The sequence below is a fragment of the Dermacentor variabilis genome, chromosome 5 (assembly GCF_050947875.1).
Source record: "Dermacentor variabilis isolate Ectoservices chromosome 5, ASM5094787v1, whole genome shotgun sequence".
Taxonomy (NCBI): Eukaryota; Metazoa; Arthropoda; class Arachnida; order Ixodida; family Ixodidae; genus Dermacentor; species Dermacentor variabilis.
The window spans coordinates 118,543,709-118,561,305 of NC_134572.1; the positions used below are offsets into that span (position 1 = coordinate 118,543,709).

The window sequence follows — 17,597 nt, forward strand, 5'->3', positions numbered from 1 at the left end:
AGCATGGTGTGACGTGCGCACAAACAAACATGAGCACGCCTCACTAGATGACCGCGGAGACTCACTGTCAAAACGCTGAAGGGAGGATGCGCGGCAGCAGCAGCGAGTGCATTGACCTTTGTTCTCCATCTCGCATAAACGCGGACTAAGCCACGAAAACACAGCGCGCGGCGGACTCTGTCCCCGTCGCACATGGCTTTGAAGATACAGCGGCCCGGAGTAGAACGCGCCCCCCTGCCGCTCCCCCCCCCCCCTTTCGGAGCTTTGCGCGTGACGGAAGACGGCGCGCTTCGTTCCCGCTTTACTCGCTTGCGTGCGTGAGATTGAGCCGCGATCGCCGGCTCACCCTCGCACGCTTTCTCTCCCACATACAGAATACGGCGAGCGACGCCGATTTTATCGCTCTTGGACTTTATAGGAACCTCGCGGCGACCGCGACGGCAGAGATACGCCTGGAGTGTCCACATAATTGCTATCGCAATAATAAATAAATAAATAAATATCTTCTTTTCTGCCGTCTAATGTGTGCGCTCGTACAACTTGGGAGTGCATCCGCAACACGTTCTGTCCAGCGAAGCTGTTCCTTTCGAGCAGATGCATTAAGAATTTCAGTTTGCTTAAAGTTAAGCCACACACCTTATATGTACGACTCGCCCGTTTGAAGACTCGCCTACATACAATGCCGCCGAGCGCACGCTGAAGAAAATTGCGACAATAGCTGTAATCCGCCTCTTTCATTTTCCTGTGCTGCCCTCTGCCGCACGCCGCTGAAGACGTTTTGGAAGGGTCCCGGGGCCTTCGCCGGTTGATTTGTGTACCTGCGCCCACGTTGAGTGCGCGTCGGTCGTGCGTTTCGTGGATCGTGAATCATTATTAATGGCCTCTTCGGGACAGCATGTCGTTCCTTGAAGCCATGAAGCACTCAATGACTACTGGGTGATCAGGCCTCAGTGCGCTGTTCTGCAAACAGTGCGGCCGATAAAGGCACGCTGAGTTCCGTTCCGTTTAGACGTTTCGCATATTCGAAAAGTCTTCGAGCGGAGCCTTCTGCGTCGGATTTATTAAAGCGATGCACTTGTTTACATCGACATCTACAGCCGCAGGTCGTTGTTATCATCAAATATTGTGGAAAAGGTCCATCTCTGACATGAAATAGTGTCAAAATGTAGCAAAACATGCATATCTGCGCACATATGTGCCATGTTTTTACACCCTGAGACGAGACAGTATGAGTGGCCGAACCTCTTAAACAACGGATACATATTATTACTACATATTATTATTATACATAATATTATACATATTATACATATTATTACATATCCAGATACATATTATTACGGGCTGTTAAATCATTCTCGCTTTTCTTTAACTTCATCATACCTACAGTTTTAGCGTGCCATAGAGCATCATTAGAGAAAACTGTGCTCGCATAAGTGTTCATTTGTAGGCCATGTTGTTCTCTCACGAAAACGCGCGGATGCCATCGCTCACGCGGCGTTGGTATAAACGAGCGAGGTGGTTGTTTATGCTGCTGTATACCGAATGCACCGTCTCTTGTTTGCCCCCTCGACGCAGAAGAAAACAACGCATCTCTGAAATTAAGAAATGTGTCGGCAAAGCAACACGTGCAGGCCCACCCACACAAGCAGCGAATGCGGCCGACTACCTACAGGTATCTGCGACGTACAGATGTTGGCACAGCGTTGTGTCGCCGCTTACCGCTTATTGTGTACGCGCCGTGCGAAGTTAAGTGTAGCTGATTTCAAATCGCTAAGGCCGGAATTGAACAATAAAAGCAGTTTCGTTTGACCTAACTGCTTACATTTCTGTTCAGGTCCGCCGGTAGCGAGTGCACCAACTCGACCGTGCCAGGTTAACCTTCGCTGAACAGGATCGACATTGGCTCAAAATTCGTGGCTTGAGAGGGTTAAAGCTTGTGCATTTCAACTTGGCAGGCGTCTGTGGCTCATTTTGAGCACGACTAATTATATATACAAGCGAAGACGCTGTCGCTATTGTGTTGTCGGTTCGACGGCCGATCGCGCGGGGTTCGGTCGAACGTTGATTTTGCCGGTGCATTCGGCAAGAAACCCTGTCGTAGTACAACTTGCGCTCGTCGGTTGCGTCGTTGTCGACCTGGTATGATAAAGAAAGGTTGCAGTGACGCACAATAGGCGGCCAATCATTGGAGCGAGCGTCTTGTCGGTCTCGTATCGACCCAGTGTTGCCGCGCCTTACGAGCACGTGCAGTCAGGAACGCGCTGCCACCACCAGCATGTGATGACCGACGCTGCAAAAAGACTTCGTCAGTTTATTCGTGAGCATCACGGTGTGCGCGAAATCACGTTTGTAAGAGATACGAGGTGTATAGAAACGTCACTTTGATAAGTGACAGCGTACAAGGTCATCCGTCGTGCGAGCGTGCACAGCTATCGATACGAAAAAAATATTCCCATTCTATAATAATCAGACGGTTAGCGGCGCTAAGTTCTGGCCTAGTTTTTTTTTCTTTTTCTGTGCTAACTGTCATCCAAAAATTTTTTTTTGTATGTGTATAATTGTTTTGAAATCTGCTTTGCACCTTATACTGTGTCTTATACTTGCACGATCGTTTGTGTACATTCCTGTGATATGAGTCTGCTGCTCTTGTACGCTCAAGTTGATCGTAACAGCTTTTCAACTGTAGGTGACCCCAAGCAATTTCGTTGGAAGAAAGCAAATCTGCAGCAATTAATGAGACGGCAGTGAATCGAGTAAAAAATTGCTACGCGGATCCCGCGAACTGTGGGAATCGATGTAAGCGAGGCTTTCTGGGCTGTTTGCTTTGAATGACGATAATTGGCGGTGATGTTGACGGCGAATGTGTAATTTCTTCGGCGTTTAGTCCAATACGAGTTGATGTTAAATGTGTACACGTTGCGCACACCACTGCAGTTTGTCTGCACAGTCCAGAGAACACACAGGGGACACGTATTTGCTTGAGGGATTGTTGCGCACCATTGTTTATAATCTCTGAGAGGGTTGGGCATTGTCATTGCCTCAAATGGCACATCGCATCGTGGCAGAAATAGGGTGCTTGAATGGTCTCCCCCTAGCCGCCGCTCGGCAAGGGAGAGATCATTCAGTCACCCTATATACAGAATAGCTGAACTTTAATTCAAAAATTGGGCTGTACGTGCAAAAACCACAATCGGATTATGAGGAACGCTGTAGCAGCGGACTCCGGACAAGTTTTGACACTCTGGTTTTCTTTGACATGAACCTAAATCTAAGTGTACTAGCGTTGTTTTATGTAGCGTTGTATAGTGGAGGAAAAATAGACTTTAAGCGGGTAGAAATAACCAAACGGAGGTTGTCTGATAGGTGGCTAAAATCAAGGCAAGAGAGGAATTTCACCCTCCACTAAGTACAAAATATATTATTAGTCACGGCTAAACGGCGTGTGCCGCCGCCGGAATTAAAGGGTTCAGCCTTATCCATTCATCCATCCATCCTTGAGAATAGCGTTTCTTCGCCTTCCCATGCCATCTCTTCCCTCCCCCTTCAACCCCTGCCTTCCTCCTCTATACCTTTCTATCTTTTCTCTGGAGTTTCACGTTAGTACAAAGGTAAGTCCTGCATTTTCTTCAATGCAGCTGTCAAAAGGCTAATGTGGCGACGCCCAGGCAGCTACAGAGAGCATTGTGCACGTGCGACGAGATATAAAGGTCCACACGAGATTCTCACGTCGTCTTTCTTCTCTGATACGCTCCTTCCATGTATATACCCGCTCTGGACCACCCCCCGACACGGCGTGCAAGACAACCACAGCAGCAGCAGCAGTAGAAAAGTCGAAGGAAGAGGCAAAGAAAGCTTCGCTTTAATAAAGCTTCACCGTAAAACCTTCTACACCCAGCAGCCCATGCTCAAGCAGTCTGGTCTGCTAAGAATCACATTAGCGTCAGAGACGACGTTACACGCTTGCGCAACCTCGGCTGATGACGTACGACCGCGCACGCCGCCTTCGAAAATTGGTGGAAGGAACAGAATCGATTGTCAACGACGTTGCATACATAGGCAATTCACGAACGTAGCTTATTCATACAGCCCTACGGGGAAAAAAGAATGTGCGCGGGCGCACGAGAATGGACCGTTTAAGCTTCGTTTCTCTGAATAGAAGGACGACAGCCGCTAATTCCCCATGCGCTATCCATCACACTCGCCGTATGTCATTGCGGTTATTGCATTATTTCCTCCACCACAAGGCTCACCGAGGCTGCAGCCGGCCAGTTGAGTGCGTCCGAACGCATTACGTCATTATTTGTAGCTTGGATTTAGTTTCGCAGTTCCTAACGACGGCCATTCCTGACGTCGTGCAAAGGTCTCGTGCCTCTTTCCACCACAGCGGTGCTGCGGTGAAAAGAAGACGGACAAGCCGGGGCCGCCTGTATAGGTTCACGCATCTGCCACTCTGATCGATCTACATTATGCCAGGGGACAGCAAATGAAAAATTTTACGTATATCAGCGTCTATATCCGATACACTTTGGTTAAGAGAAAGCGCACCGCCCTGTTGTTTATTCTGACTGTGTTCGTCTTCAGCGCGATTTCTTCATGTCGCATACGCATAAAGCGCTCGGTTTTCGGCGAGAGGATGGCAATCCGCATAGCTTGAGACGGCACTTGAGACCACTACACCATTGCTGGCCGACCAGCGCATCAGTGAAATCACGTCACGCCCACCTTCTGATTTTCGCGATCCGTGTGCACGACTCGAAGCAGGGCTCTACGTGACACGCGTTTCGAAGTCGGCCGTATTAAACAAATTGTATAATTCACGATTTGTCGTGCGCACGCGGGGAAACGAAGTCTTATAGCGTGATTGCAGAGTCGGAGGTTATGCAGTGGTATGGGCTCTTAAAAACACGTGTATCCATTCAGCTTTTCACGAAGTGTACACTGCTTGGTGGCTGTAAAGTGCGCTTGTTGCTTGAAACCACTGGAGGTCTTGGCGCTCTGGACTGAGCTTCCACCAATATTAGCTTGTGGTGGCGGTACGCGCCAAGAAGAAGAAGAAAGAAGAGGGAGAAGAGAGACAGAACAATCTGTTAGGGCTGCTAGAAGATGGGTGAGAATCGCACTGCGATAATGATAGTACGGCTATGCACATCTAAGCAACGCGACAGGGACTGGGGAACAACGCGGCCGCTCGAAAGACTTCCGCAGCGGAGGCGCCCTCGCGAGCGGCGTTTCTTTGCGTGAATGCGCGCAGGAAAGGGACACCCGGTAACGGCGCCACTCCTCCACCAACAAGCACCGCTCCTCACCGGCAGCAGGACAACAGGGCCCGGCGGGCCACTTTCACCGGCCAACTTGGTGAAAGCAGCGCGCGCCCAAAGCAAGCAGCGCCCGAAAAGCCGCTCGGCAGGGTTATCACCCTCTTGTGCGCGCGCGGTGGAGAACGCGGCGGCCCCCCGTTCTTTCCGCGCCTGCATGTATGTACTACGCGGTACTACGTAGCCGCGTGGCCCACATTTTTTTCGGCCAGCTGGGCCGGCCCTTCTCTTCTCGTGCATCTTGTTTCTTTCTTTCTTCGGCGTGTACGGCAGTGGCGAGGAGATGACGCTCGCAAACTCCTCACCCCGCTAGCCCTCCCCTCCCGTCACCCCCTCTTCTTCCACAAGCCGGCAAAGCCTTCCTCGAAGACGACGCCTGCTACACGCGAATCGTACCAGAACGCACGCACGCCTCCTGTGTGTCTACGGGCTCTTTCTTTCTTTTCTTGTGCCGTCGACGTTCGTTCCCAGCGGGCCGTCGCGGACGACGCCGAAAGTGACCACGCCGCCGACCGCGGCCGAGTCGACTTCAGCAACGCTGCAGGCACGTCGCCTTCGACTTCCACCGGCTCCACCGCCCCTCTCACCAGCAGCTCCGGGGCATCATCGTTCGGTACGAGCACGCAGAACGGGTCCGGTCGCCGCCAGACACGACGCGCCGCGGTGTGCGCGGCGCCTGCCTTCTCGTCGGAGCCCCGCCGTTCCTGGCGTCGTCGCAGTTCTGGACGAACAGCGCGGCTCTTTGTGGCTGCACATTTCGCTTTCCGGCGTGCGTTTTCGGACTGGTGACGCAGGTGAACGTGCGCCCACCCGTGACGGCACATTGGGCCGACTTCTTCTTGGCTACTGTACGCACCCGCCCGCTCGGCCCACGTGGTCCTTCCGAACTCGCGCGACAACGCGGACGAAGCACCCGACGGCACGGGCAACGTCGTTCCTGGAAGGGCCAGTGTAAAAAGGTGATGGTATACCGCCGATGCGGCGCTTGGAAAAAGTCTTATCCCAAGTAAACTGCCCCCCGCGGACGTCACAGTTATCTCGCCCACCGAGGAACAGTGATTCAGCAGGCTTTCTTTTTTTTTTTTTCAGGCAGCGATTTCTGTTCACGACATCCCGTCCTCGACGTCACAGTTCTTCGCTGGACAGGCTCGGCTACTCTCACTAGAGCAGCGCGTGAGTCTTGCCAAGAGCCGGCTGTGCCGCGCGAGAGCTTTTTTTACGCGATACGCCGTGCGGTGCCGTGAAAGTGCGGAGTCAGAATGGCTTCCGGAAGGAGCCGGCTTCTGTGTCCCAAACTGCGCCACGCCGCCTCGGTGACTTGCGGCGGCGCGACGGCCTCGGCGCGCGACCATCCGCAGCACCAGCAGCGGAGGTGCGCGTGGTCTACACCGTCGCGATCGGCGGCACCCAGCTCGCTGCGACTCAACCATGCCATCCAGTGTGCCGAGAAGCTGACGGGCCACAACACCAGCCGCGTCTCGGAGAAGCTGATGAACATGGGCGAACTGCACACGTTCCTGGGCACCGTGGCCAAGATGATGGGAAGCCAGCACCCCATCGTGGATTCTGTGAAGTGAGTCCGCCGACGCGTGCCTTTGGTTCGCTCATGGCATATTTGGTGTTTGCGTGTAACGTCCCTGGGTTATTGCTCTCGCGTGGTGAAGCGGATCGAAGGTGAGTACAGTGATGAGCAACAGTTCCTTTAGTAGTAGTAGTAGTATTTGTGTCGAAACAAGATGGATAACTTGGCTACGTAAGCGCACTTTGGAAACTTTGCTTTTGGGCAGGACGCGCTGCTAAAGCTTGATCTGGCAAGGCCACCGACCGTCAGGCTTCGAACAACCTATTTCGGCAATATTGCGTCATTCTTTCTTTTTTTTTTCTAGGAAAGTACTGGGTAGTACATACGCTTGTGTTCTAATACTATCTGTACACTGGTGAATGTAGAAATTGTGCGTTAACTGAATGCACTCGCGAGCTAGTTAACCACTGGAAAAGCGTGTCCGATAGACACTGATATGTACGAAATTACGGGAATTGTCGTCCCAAGATAACTCGCGGCATATGAGAGACACCGTATGGTGGGTAGCTGCGGTTTGATTACGACTACCCCGTGGTTTGTTTAACGAGCTCGTAAGTACACCAGCGCTTCTTGCAGTTGGGCTGCCATTGCTGCCCAGGCTACTTTCCAGCGCTGCACACGCGAGCTATCCGATTGGTGCCCGGATCGGAAGATCTCAACGATTACAAAACGAACAGCAACAAAAAGAAAAAACGCCTTTGATGACCAAAGTATACGTCGCGCACGCGTGTTTCAACATTTAAAGGAGCGAGGATCGGGTGCGGACTCGGAAACCGTGTTTTCGCGCGTCCCTGATATCGGTGGTTCGATCTGTCAAGCACGCGACGCGCCTCCCGGCAGGCAACGCACAAGGGAAGCGGCGAGCTGCCGTTTCGCGTTTCCCGCCGCCGCCGCGCCGTGTGAATCGCGTGCATGTGGGTCAGCCGGCGCCACCGCGGGGCAGGACGTCAAGGAAGGAGAGCACGACGCCGCCCCGGCAGACGGCCTTCCGCGTGCCTCGCAACCCTTCTTCTTTTTCTTTTTTTGCACGGTGGAAAATTCCCGCGAAGAGATATGGAGGAACGTTGTCAGTGCATGATGGGAGGCTCCGTGTCAGGTGTGGCTCTCAGCCTGGACAATAGGGCTAGCTTCAGGGTGCGGATGACCGCCTCGAAGCCACGCGCCCCTTTGTTTTCAGGCAGGTGCCTTCAGATTCCTCCGTTCTCTCATTCGGCGAAGGTCACCGCGCCTCCCCCCCCCCTCCTCCCCCCGCACTGAGCGCGAAAGATGTATGGTTGCGCCCAAGACGGCAGAGGCGCGAGCTTCCATGAAGGCTGAGTCAGTGCTGTGGAATCCGAGAAATACTACACTCTTGGACACCACTATAAGTCGTGTGTAGTGGTAGTCGTGTGTTGGGATGCGTCGTCTTCTTGCATACCGCTGCAGTCCTTTCTCGTGCGCATTTTTAGCCGCAGCTTTTGCTGTCCTCCGGCGCGACTTTGCACGTCTCTTTCTTTCTTTTTTTTTTTTTTTTTTTTTTTTTTTTTTTCTGCTGTCTGCCGTGTTCTTCACCATATGTAAACCTCGCACTCTTTCGACAGCCCGGCGATGTACGTCACAGCGAATCCTCATTCATAGCTTTCAAGACACTGGGCTGCAGATAAAACGGATCAAAAATTTGTGATCCTCCAACTCGGCAGGTGCGATTAGGCTAGCGAAACCGTGGAGTTTCTTACAAAAGCTCGGAGCTCTGACGCTGTGGGAACTGCAAGAAACGGCGGTTCCCCCAGCATGTGGGAAGAGTTGGCGGTACGTGCATTTTGTCATAAACTTGGTCCTTCTCGACCATGTGTGAGGTTCACTTAGCGGTAGAAATGCGATCTGTGAACCAGAGTTCGAGGCTGGAAAACTTTAGGCGGCGCTCACTATTTTGGAAATCGTTTGTGGCAGGATGCTAAAGCAGCGAATAGACACAGCAAGCCTATACAGATAAGCTGTTTCGTTCTTTTCAGGCGTCAGTTTTTGGAAAACTGACTGCTAGGAGTGCCCGAACATTCGAAAGCACGCATGAATGAAGCGTTCTGTAAATCAAGACTGACAAGTGCGCGACCACTTCTTCTGGTTGCTTTGGCGAAGCAACTCGTCTATGTCGACAACCGGCGTCGTGGTCTTCGTAGTTGCATGGTAGTGGCGTTAGTCAAATGTGCCCACTTCTTCGTCCTCCTCCGTAGGCATGCGCGAAGGTATGTCCTTCCCTGTCACCACGTGACTTGCTGCCATTTTTTTTTCAAAAGAATTTTACAGTTGAAGACCAGCGTTCTACTTTTCCTCCCGTCCTTGTTGTAGCTCCGCTGTTTTCCTCATTTCCTTACGCGCTGTAAATGTCCTTGTAGAAGTTCCAACTAGCTCGACCTTCCGCCTTGGAATATCCGAAACTTTCAAATACCTAATTGTACTTCGTCTAACTCGATTCGCTCTTCGAATATTGACACGTGACACTGACTCTCGGGAAATGCATTTTGTCCAATAACAACTTGAAGTTATCACTCAGCGCAAGACGCGTCCGCATGATTGAAACTTACTGGAATGTTATCGATGGTTCTGTCCGCTATCTCTTGTCCCTGAACCTCGTGTAATCTGACTGTATACGCGACGTGAACTGTGTAGTACTTTCTGAAAGATACGCGGGCGCCAGCGATTACTCTGGAACTTTCGATGACTCGTGTATAAAAGCTGAAGCGCTCCACCCGTAGATCAGATTCCGAGGATCGCCGACTGTGTTCTCCGCTATCGTTGTGCTTTGGGTCTAAGTTGCGTTTGTGGGCACAGGTTCACCAAGTAAAACACTAGTTTCGCCATTCACAGTTTTGCGTCTGCGTTCTTTACAGCCACTGCTACGTGACATAATAGTTGCTATTCGTAAATGCGAAATTTTTGTGCATAACTTTTTTGACAGTTTTAAATTGTCAGCTGTGCGCCATCGAACAAAATGGGAGCAATAGTGTAATAAATTTTACCTCGGTGACCATAGTAGATAAAGAAATTAAGCTAGAGAAGTTATATATATATACATATATATATATATATATATATATATATATATATATACATATATATATATATATGTATATATATATATATATATATATATATATATATATTAGGTGTGTGTGTGCGTGGAGGTTGCACATCATGCAAACTCCCCGGACAAGAATGCTTTAACAACTAGGATGCACGTTTTGCAGCCACTTCGCATCTAATTATGCTATCATGCTGATGCTATTTTAGAAAATGATGAAATTAAAGAAAGTTAAAGAAAGAAGATGAAGAAAGTTTACGAATTGATGCATTTATATAATGTATGTCGATGACCTTGCTGTATTATTATAGATTTAAAGTAACGGAACGAAGCTTGCGCTAGAACATCGACAGTATCTCACGATGCATGTTTCACTCTGATTTGGTGACTTGCTGTCTGACGGACCCGCCGTGGTTGCTCAGTGGCTATGGTGTTGGGCTGCTGAGCACGAGGTCGCGGGATCGAATCCCGGCCACGGCGGCCGCATTTCGATGGGGGCGAAATGCGAAAACACCCGTGTGCTTAGATTTAGGTGCACGTTAAAGAACCCCAGGAGGTCGAAATTTCCGGAGTCCTCCACTACGGCGTGCCTCATAATCAGAAAGTGGTTTTGGCACGTAAAACCCCAAATATTATTATTATTATTATTGCTGTCTGACGTGTTCGAAGAGATGTTCAGAAGTAACTTGTGATCATGATATTGTAGTTATCACGCGACGCATATTCACATTTGATCACACTCGGGAACTGATGAGACAGACCACGACCTACTGTATAAAGTCCGAAGCAAAGCTGCTTCCTGCTTAGAAGCCTTTGTGAAAATTACAGCATCCCTTGTTCGCGTAAGGTAAGGGCCAGTAGCTCCGAGAAATTTGAAAGCGCCGTGTCTTGTGACATCCCTCTATTCTGAAATTTGCCGAGTTAGGATGGGCTCTCAACCAGCACGTGTTACGACGGGGTAGGTGAGCCACAGCTAGGCGTCTGGCCATGGCCGCCTGGTGTTGAGCGAGGGGGCAGTGACGAGATTCTCCCTGCGTTTATAATTATCCTCTTACTTCACTCCTGACGTCTTTTATGCCCCCCTCTCCTCTTATCTATCACTCCAATCGCTTTCTTAATTCTTTTCTGCTAGTCACTGTCACACTCTTCGGTTTGTTGAACGGCGGGGCGGCCGCTAACATTCCTATATTTCTGTTTTTGCGTGGACTTCAAGGACATTCTCCTACTTGCCTTCCCTACCTGTGTTTTGTGGCGGTTTCTTGGCTTCTCAGTCCTTGATCTATCTTTCCGAGCGCAAATCAGCGTTATTTTAAAGTGAAGCTTCGTTTTTTTTTTTCGGAAGTTCGCCCGCGACGAGGGTGGTTCAGAGCGTGCATATACAGGGAATGAGCGTGGCAGAGAGGGAAAAAAAAAAGACGCGAGAAATTCGTTTGGACCTTTGCACCGCGTCGATTATGCACGATGCCATCTTGAGCGCCCTGAGCGTTGATCGACACTTTAGCCTATTGACAGCTGTAATCATCCGTGACCCCCAGCAAGAGCACTGCAGAAATTGCAGCGCCTTCTTTCTACTATACCCAAGTCCAGAGGAGAGCTAGATAGAACGGTAGAGAGGAGGAGGAGGAGCAGAGGAGGCAGAGAATGGGCAGTCGCGAAGCGAGCGATAGCCTTGCCACTCTTCGCTCGGTGGATAAACTTAAGCTCTAGGTACGGTGACATGAGAGAAAAGTGGTTCGATGTGAAAAGGAAAGCCCTTGAGGGAGCATGGCTCAGCCAACACCACCTAGGCAAGAGAAGCCCTGAGCGCTCGGCGAGTGACGTCACGGAGACAACGCCGGCGGCGTGCTCGGGAATACGGGTTGAATGAAGGGATCGCGCACTTACGAGCAACGTTAACCGGAGCGCAAGTATTGTTTATTTTCTTAGCTATAGTTTAGCAGATGCCACGCAGTGCACAGAGGGTGTTCCAAGATTATTTTGTTTATGCAAAACTATTTATGCGCTTCATTATTAAAAAGCCCGTCCATAAAAAAAAAAATGAAATGGCTCAACCTTAGGATTGAGAAGATTTCGGGTACATGATGCCAGGTAGCATGGCTTGTATTGAAAAGTCACAGCGCTGCCCTCTTCAGAGTAGCTTCTTTGCCTTGATTTATCCTCGGCGTAAAAGAGTTTGCCGTTCGTGCGACCACAAAAGTTCTCGAACAAAATGTTAGTACTGCACCATAATACATATTTCATGACAACTTCACTGGTGTGCCCTTCTTCACATTCGGGACACATGTACTTATTCCACTCCAGATTAGGCTTTAAACGAATAATTTCGCTTTCGAGGCGTTATTACATACAGTACCGCAGTCCACATATATACAATACCTCAAACGAGTTTAGCAATACTATATACAAAGAAACAGATGCCTTATTCCGCCGAGTTTCAACTTTTTCCTCTTTGCGTTAGCATTGGCATTCAATATTCTGTCATTAATTTGGCACAAACATAAACACATGATTTTTCGGCCCCGATTTGTAATTGCTTTGGCAATTGGGCACACAGCACTTATTAGGCATATCCTGGCATGAGCGTAATCCGCAAGCTTGCCGTACACACAACCGTACATGCAGGGTTGTGCGTGTAGCTCGGAAGCATGTCGCAGCATATCAGGACTGTTCATACCCCGACGTTATCGAAGGTAGCGGCAGGGTTCCCGGAACCATTCGAATTGTTACCGCCGTGGTCGCCCATTCGGTCTTCTCCGAACAGCCGGGGTTGTGTAGCCATTGTATTTCTACCGTGCATCATTTTCAACACAGGTGCGCCGCTCGTAGCTTCGTAGCACGCTGCACGGAACTTCTATGTGGGCCTCTTTTGCGTGACGTAGCTCAGGAATGGGGGGGGGGGGGGGGCACAGCCAGAAGGCCTTAAGTTCTCTAGGGAGTGTTGGCTCAGCGCCACATGACAACTGTCTCCTCCCCTTCAGGCTTTCCCTTTCATCCATGTCGCTCTCTCGGACGCTGTGCGAGCTTGGGCGAGTTGGTGTGACATTCTTTTTGAACAGCGCAAAGGACGAGATGAGTACACATACACAGCGCTATGATGTGCACTCTTCTCGTCCTTTTCCTTTGTGCTGTTGAAAAAGCTCTTTCCGAGCCCACCTCCTGAAACTTTCTGCTCCGTGGAAAAGGAAGGGGATTGTTGGATCACCCCCCCCCCCCCCCCCCCCCACTCTGGCTACGCCAATGCATATTGGAACACGCTGTAGACTGCTCGTGGGGCCGGAGTTTGCCGATTAAACCGCGATCATTCGCACTCACCGAATACTACGCAGTATGAGCGAAAACGGCTTACTTATTATTAACACTCCATTGGAGCTTTTAGGGAATGCAGTCTGAAACGTTCCGTGTAATGACATAAAATTTGCTAACGTTGTGAATATAGGATGTGAACTAAAGTTTTGTATGAATTCGGAAAACGGCTTTTCATTATTCTAAAACTATTCGAAATCCGAGACAAACGACGCAGACGCTCTACAAAAAACACTATGCGTTGCAAATGTGCTTGCCATGGTAGAGAATGCGCACGTTTCACATGCGATTTTGAACTATGCCTGCAACAGATTCCTGCAATAATGCTCTTCGGACGAAATTTATGCAGTGAAAATAAATTACTCGTGAAACTACCAATCGTGCCGGGCATATTTGAAGTAATAGCTTAGAGCGAATAAAACCACGGACGCAAGGAAGACAGACAAGGACAAGCGCTACAGTCACAGCTGTTTAATGGAAGGAAGGATAGTGCATATATATATATATATATATATATCCTCGTGTCACGCATGCGCCTACCAAGCAGAAGAGTAGCCGGTACATGCAAATCAAAGGCGGTCGCGCAAGAAGTTCAATTTGGCATCCAGTAATGTGATAGAAGGCTCCATACACATCTATCTCTATTCTTCTTGATGAAGAAGGCCTCAAGAGCGAGCCTGGAAGAGGCGTTGCCGCTCCTGCCAAGAATAGTTGTCGCAGAAAATCGAGCGTTGCAACCACACGCGGTAACATGAGCCACCAAATGTGCGCCCTCTTTTTTCTTTAGTTTTTGCGCATGTTCTCCTTAAATGGTCATTCACACAACGCTCGGTTTGACCAATGTAGAGTTGCCCACAAGGGTGCAAGGGGATTGCATAAACAACCCCTCTGGAGCACTCAACAAAGGGCTTCTCATGCCTCGTGCGGCAGCCCCGCCTGCTCTTACAGCAAACTCGAGAACACTGCTCCGAAAGCTTGTTGGGCGCAGAAAGCTTGTTGGGTGCCGGGCAGCTGATGAGCTCGCAGAAGAAACGATGCCTGCTGCGACCACATTGCGTCAAACAACGTAGGTATGTACTACATATGGCTTGCAGGCGCGTCACTTCCGGTCCGTTCCGCGAGCGTGTCCGCCATTGCTAAGTACGTGGCTGCTTTCGCTGTTATACATATATAGTGAGCTTCACTGGGCTGCTGCGTTGTTGCAGAACCAAGGCACCTGCTCGGATTGCCATCACGCAAATCTGGGCAATTTTCGGTTGCCGGGCAGGAAGTAACCCTGCCAAGAAGCCAAACTACGCAGAACCAGGTCAGCCCCATTTACCGCAAATTATATAACAAGGCAGCGAAAACGGAACAATGCTTTCGGGGAAAAAAGAAAGTCGGTGCCTGTGGCTATCCCGGATAAATAGAAATCGTTTTCAGAAGACTTATGACTTCTTTCCAGATTTAACCACTGGATTCATGGAAGGGGGCAGCTCAAGAGATTAGACAAAGAAAAAAAAATGAAAATAAAAGCGGGACGACAAACGCTGTCGCGAGCGCCGCCTTTGCCGTCTCGTGTTCGCCCCTGCGCCCTTGCACTGCCCCTGACGACGTCTCAGAGCCAATACATTTGCGTACCTACAGCGATTTGTACACTTTATTGAAGAATTTATCTCATTTGTAGAATTTATTGCGGAGTGGCAAAGATGGCCGGCACCACCAGATCACCGAGAGTGTCGTAGGCTCACCGAGAGGAGAAGCCTGTCAGAGCCAGCAATTGCTGCAGTCTGTGCGTGCAACAATGTTTCACAACTTTTTTTTTTGTTCTGCCATGTAGCCGTTTACAACGAGAAATGGTGCGGTAGTTGCCTGGCTAACACGGTTGCAGCAAAATATAGAGGTACTGTGAACGGTTAGGGTATATCACAGAACTGAAAATACTGCAAGAACGAGACCGCCTTTATGTTTATGACAATACAATGGGACACAAAAGAACATGCAATCAAGCTGTAGGGCATTATAAAAAGGAAACCTAGTTTGTCGATTGTTATAAAGCAGAAGAAAGAAAGTTGGGACATTTGGCCGTCCCGGCTGTATTAAGTCGGGACATGGAACATTTACTCAAAAGTCAGGACTGTCCCTCTAAATTGGGGACGCTTGGCCACCCTGACAATGTAATTCAATTTAAACCGTCTGTCGTCAAAGACGACATAAAGCAGTCGTCTAGCACGTTTCGAATACCGTGGGACTACTTGAAAATCAACATGGGAGATGAAAATAACGATGCTAGCGATGCTAACAATGCTAATAACGATGCTATCCTCTGCGCTTAGTCAAAGAAAGGGGGTTTGCACCATAACACAAACAGAGTTACGTTGTCGTAGTAGTCGGCGATGTTGCTTTCAGATCGAACGGCGGTATCTGAACAGAAATGGTTTTCTCACGTTAGAGACGTACCAGTTTGTAATAAAACCAAGATGAGCAATCATATCTCTAGGCTACCCTCGGCTGTAGGGAAGACATAAAGAAGGAAACTTCCAGGAGGCGGAATCTTGCCATGGCGATCAAAGATCATAGCAGTGCCGAACAGTATGGTGCGCCCACGTTGCAGATAGTGACGTAGCGTATTCACGAGTCAATGACTGCTGACTCTTCTCAAAGTGTTACTTTATTGTTCAAAGGAAACTGCAATGTGACCAGTGTGTCAGACGTCCATCGATCATAAACAAGCTTTTCCACACTGTTTTGACCAAATGACGATAACAACATTAGCCGATAACAAAACGGAGAAATTTGTTGTTCTAGAGAAATGCGTTAGGATTACGTCGCATCGGTTTGAGGTCCCAGATCCATGTTTTAAACCGCACTCACGACATTGCAATGTGTTATTCGGGAGCGCCCTCGACACACATCTGGCCTCTTTGAGGAGCGAACTGCAGCAACCGATGGTAGTCCGGAGCACACCGCCGTCAGTTGCACTTCACTCCTTAAAGGGGCATATATATATATATATATATATATATATATATATATATATATATATATCGAGTTTGTCAAAGACCAAGTTTCGCCTGAGAAGCGGAGCACTGACAGCGGTAACCATGTCTAGGCTTGGACTTCCAACTCATCGGGCTCGAACTACAAGGCAACTTCTGCTAGGAACAACACCCTGGCACTTACCAGGCGTCTAACAACGCTGGCGTGCTGAGGAGCGTCGCCGGTGGCGCCGCACCTACAGATGATGGAAGAAATGATACAGACAGGAAACCGTCGGTGTTAGACAGCGCCAAGGAGTGAAATATGAGGTTTTACCTTATAGCTTGACGTTTACTGCCCGTTCCGCTCGCACTGTCGTACATAAACACGGCAGGTCATGGGGAACGCTAGCGTGCTTAGAGTGTGCGTGCAACGCAGCGCTGGTACGCCACCACCCCCCCCCCCCCCCCCCCCCCAACCCTCCCCCTAATCATCCCCGCATGCGCTGTCGCTGTAGGAAACGCATGACAACGTCGACGCCAACGGCGGGGAACGCGCCTGTACTTTCGCTGTTGCGATAGAAACTCGATGCATATCATACCGGGAAGTCGACACATGCGCGGAGTGCATTTGGGCAGTAAAGACCGAGCGCTCGGCCGAAGAAATAAAGAAAAGGTAAACGAATTGTTCTTTTCATCTCGGAACTTCTTTTCCTTCCTTCCTCTCAGCAAGTGCACGTTTATTTATGCCTACAATGTTCGCCCCCTCGGCAGAACGTTCTTAATCAAGCCTTAAACTGAAACTCCGTTTTTCTTTCTTTCTTTTTGAATAATCAGCGCACATACTTCATTCCACGCCAATTTCCCGTGCTTGATGGCTACCATACGTGCGCACCTGTCGGAGTGCCCGCGTACCGCTGCGGCTACGTGGAAAACAGCCTGGGTCACCGCCGTAAGCGTTCTCTATTATGATGAGGATAGTGATTTAAGGAAAGGAAGGACGCTTGATTCTGCAACCCGTGAGGGAGCACGGCGACTATTATGCTGCGCTCGTGCTGACGTTGCAGGCGCGGCGAGGGCGACTTCGCTGGCGATGCGCGCATCTCGCGGTGGTTTCTTTTCTCTTGGCGGGAACACCACGTCTTTCTTTTCCTAACAGCCTCGCACTATGGCGGGTAGTGCCCGCTATAGTGTAAAACGGCTCTTCTTCTCAGTGACGATTCCGCTACGCACACAATGGCCACGGTCCTCAAAAATGTCGGGTGCATCGACACGTCTCACTGTCTTTAAATGTCCGCGCTAGCGAACGATCGAATCTACACACCGTTATAAATCAGTATGAAGTGAGATGTTCGTCCAGTTATCTTCATATGGAGTAT

The 17,597-nt window shown here is 49.7% G+C and overlaps 1 protein-coding gene across 1 annotated transcript in view; it reads left to right on the plus strand.

The window, feature by feature from the left end:
• Nucleotides 1–5,935: 5,935 nt before the first annotated feature.
• Nucleotides 5,936–17,597, plus strand: part of LOC142583119 (all trans-polyprenyl-diphosphate synthase PDSS2-like) — a 38,431-nt gene continuing 26,769 nt past the window's right edge. The window contains exons 1-2 of the mRNA XM_075693447.1: nucleotides 5,936–6,277; nucleotides 6,408–6,891. Of these exons, the coding sequence (XP_075549562.1) occupies nucleotides 6,578–6,891 (314 nt within the window). The 5' untranslated portion in view covers nucleotides 5,936–6,277; nucleotides 6,408–6,577. The remainder of the gene's footprint in view (nucleotides 6,278–6,407; nucleotides 6,892–17,597) is intronic.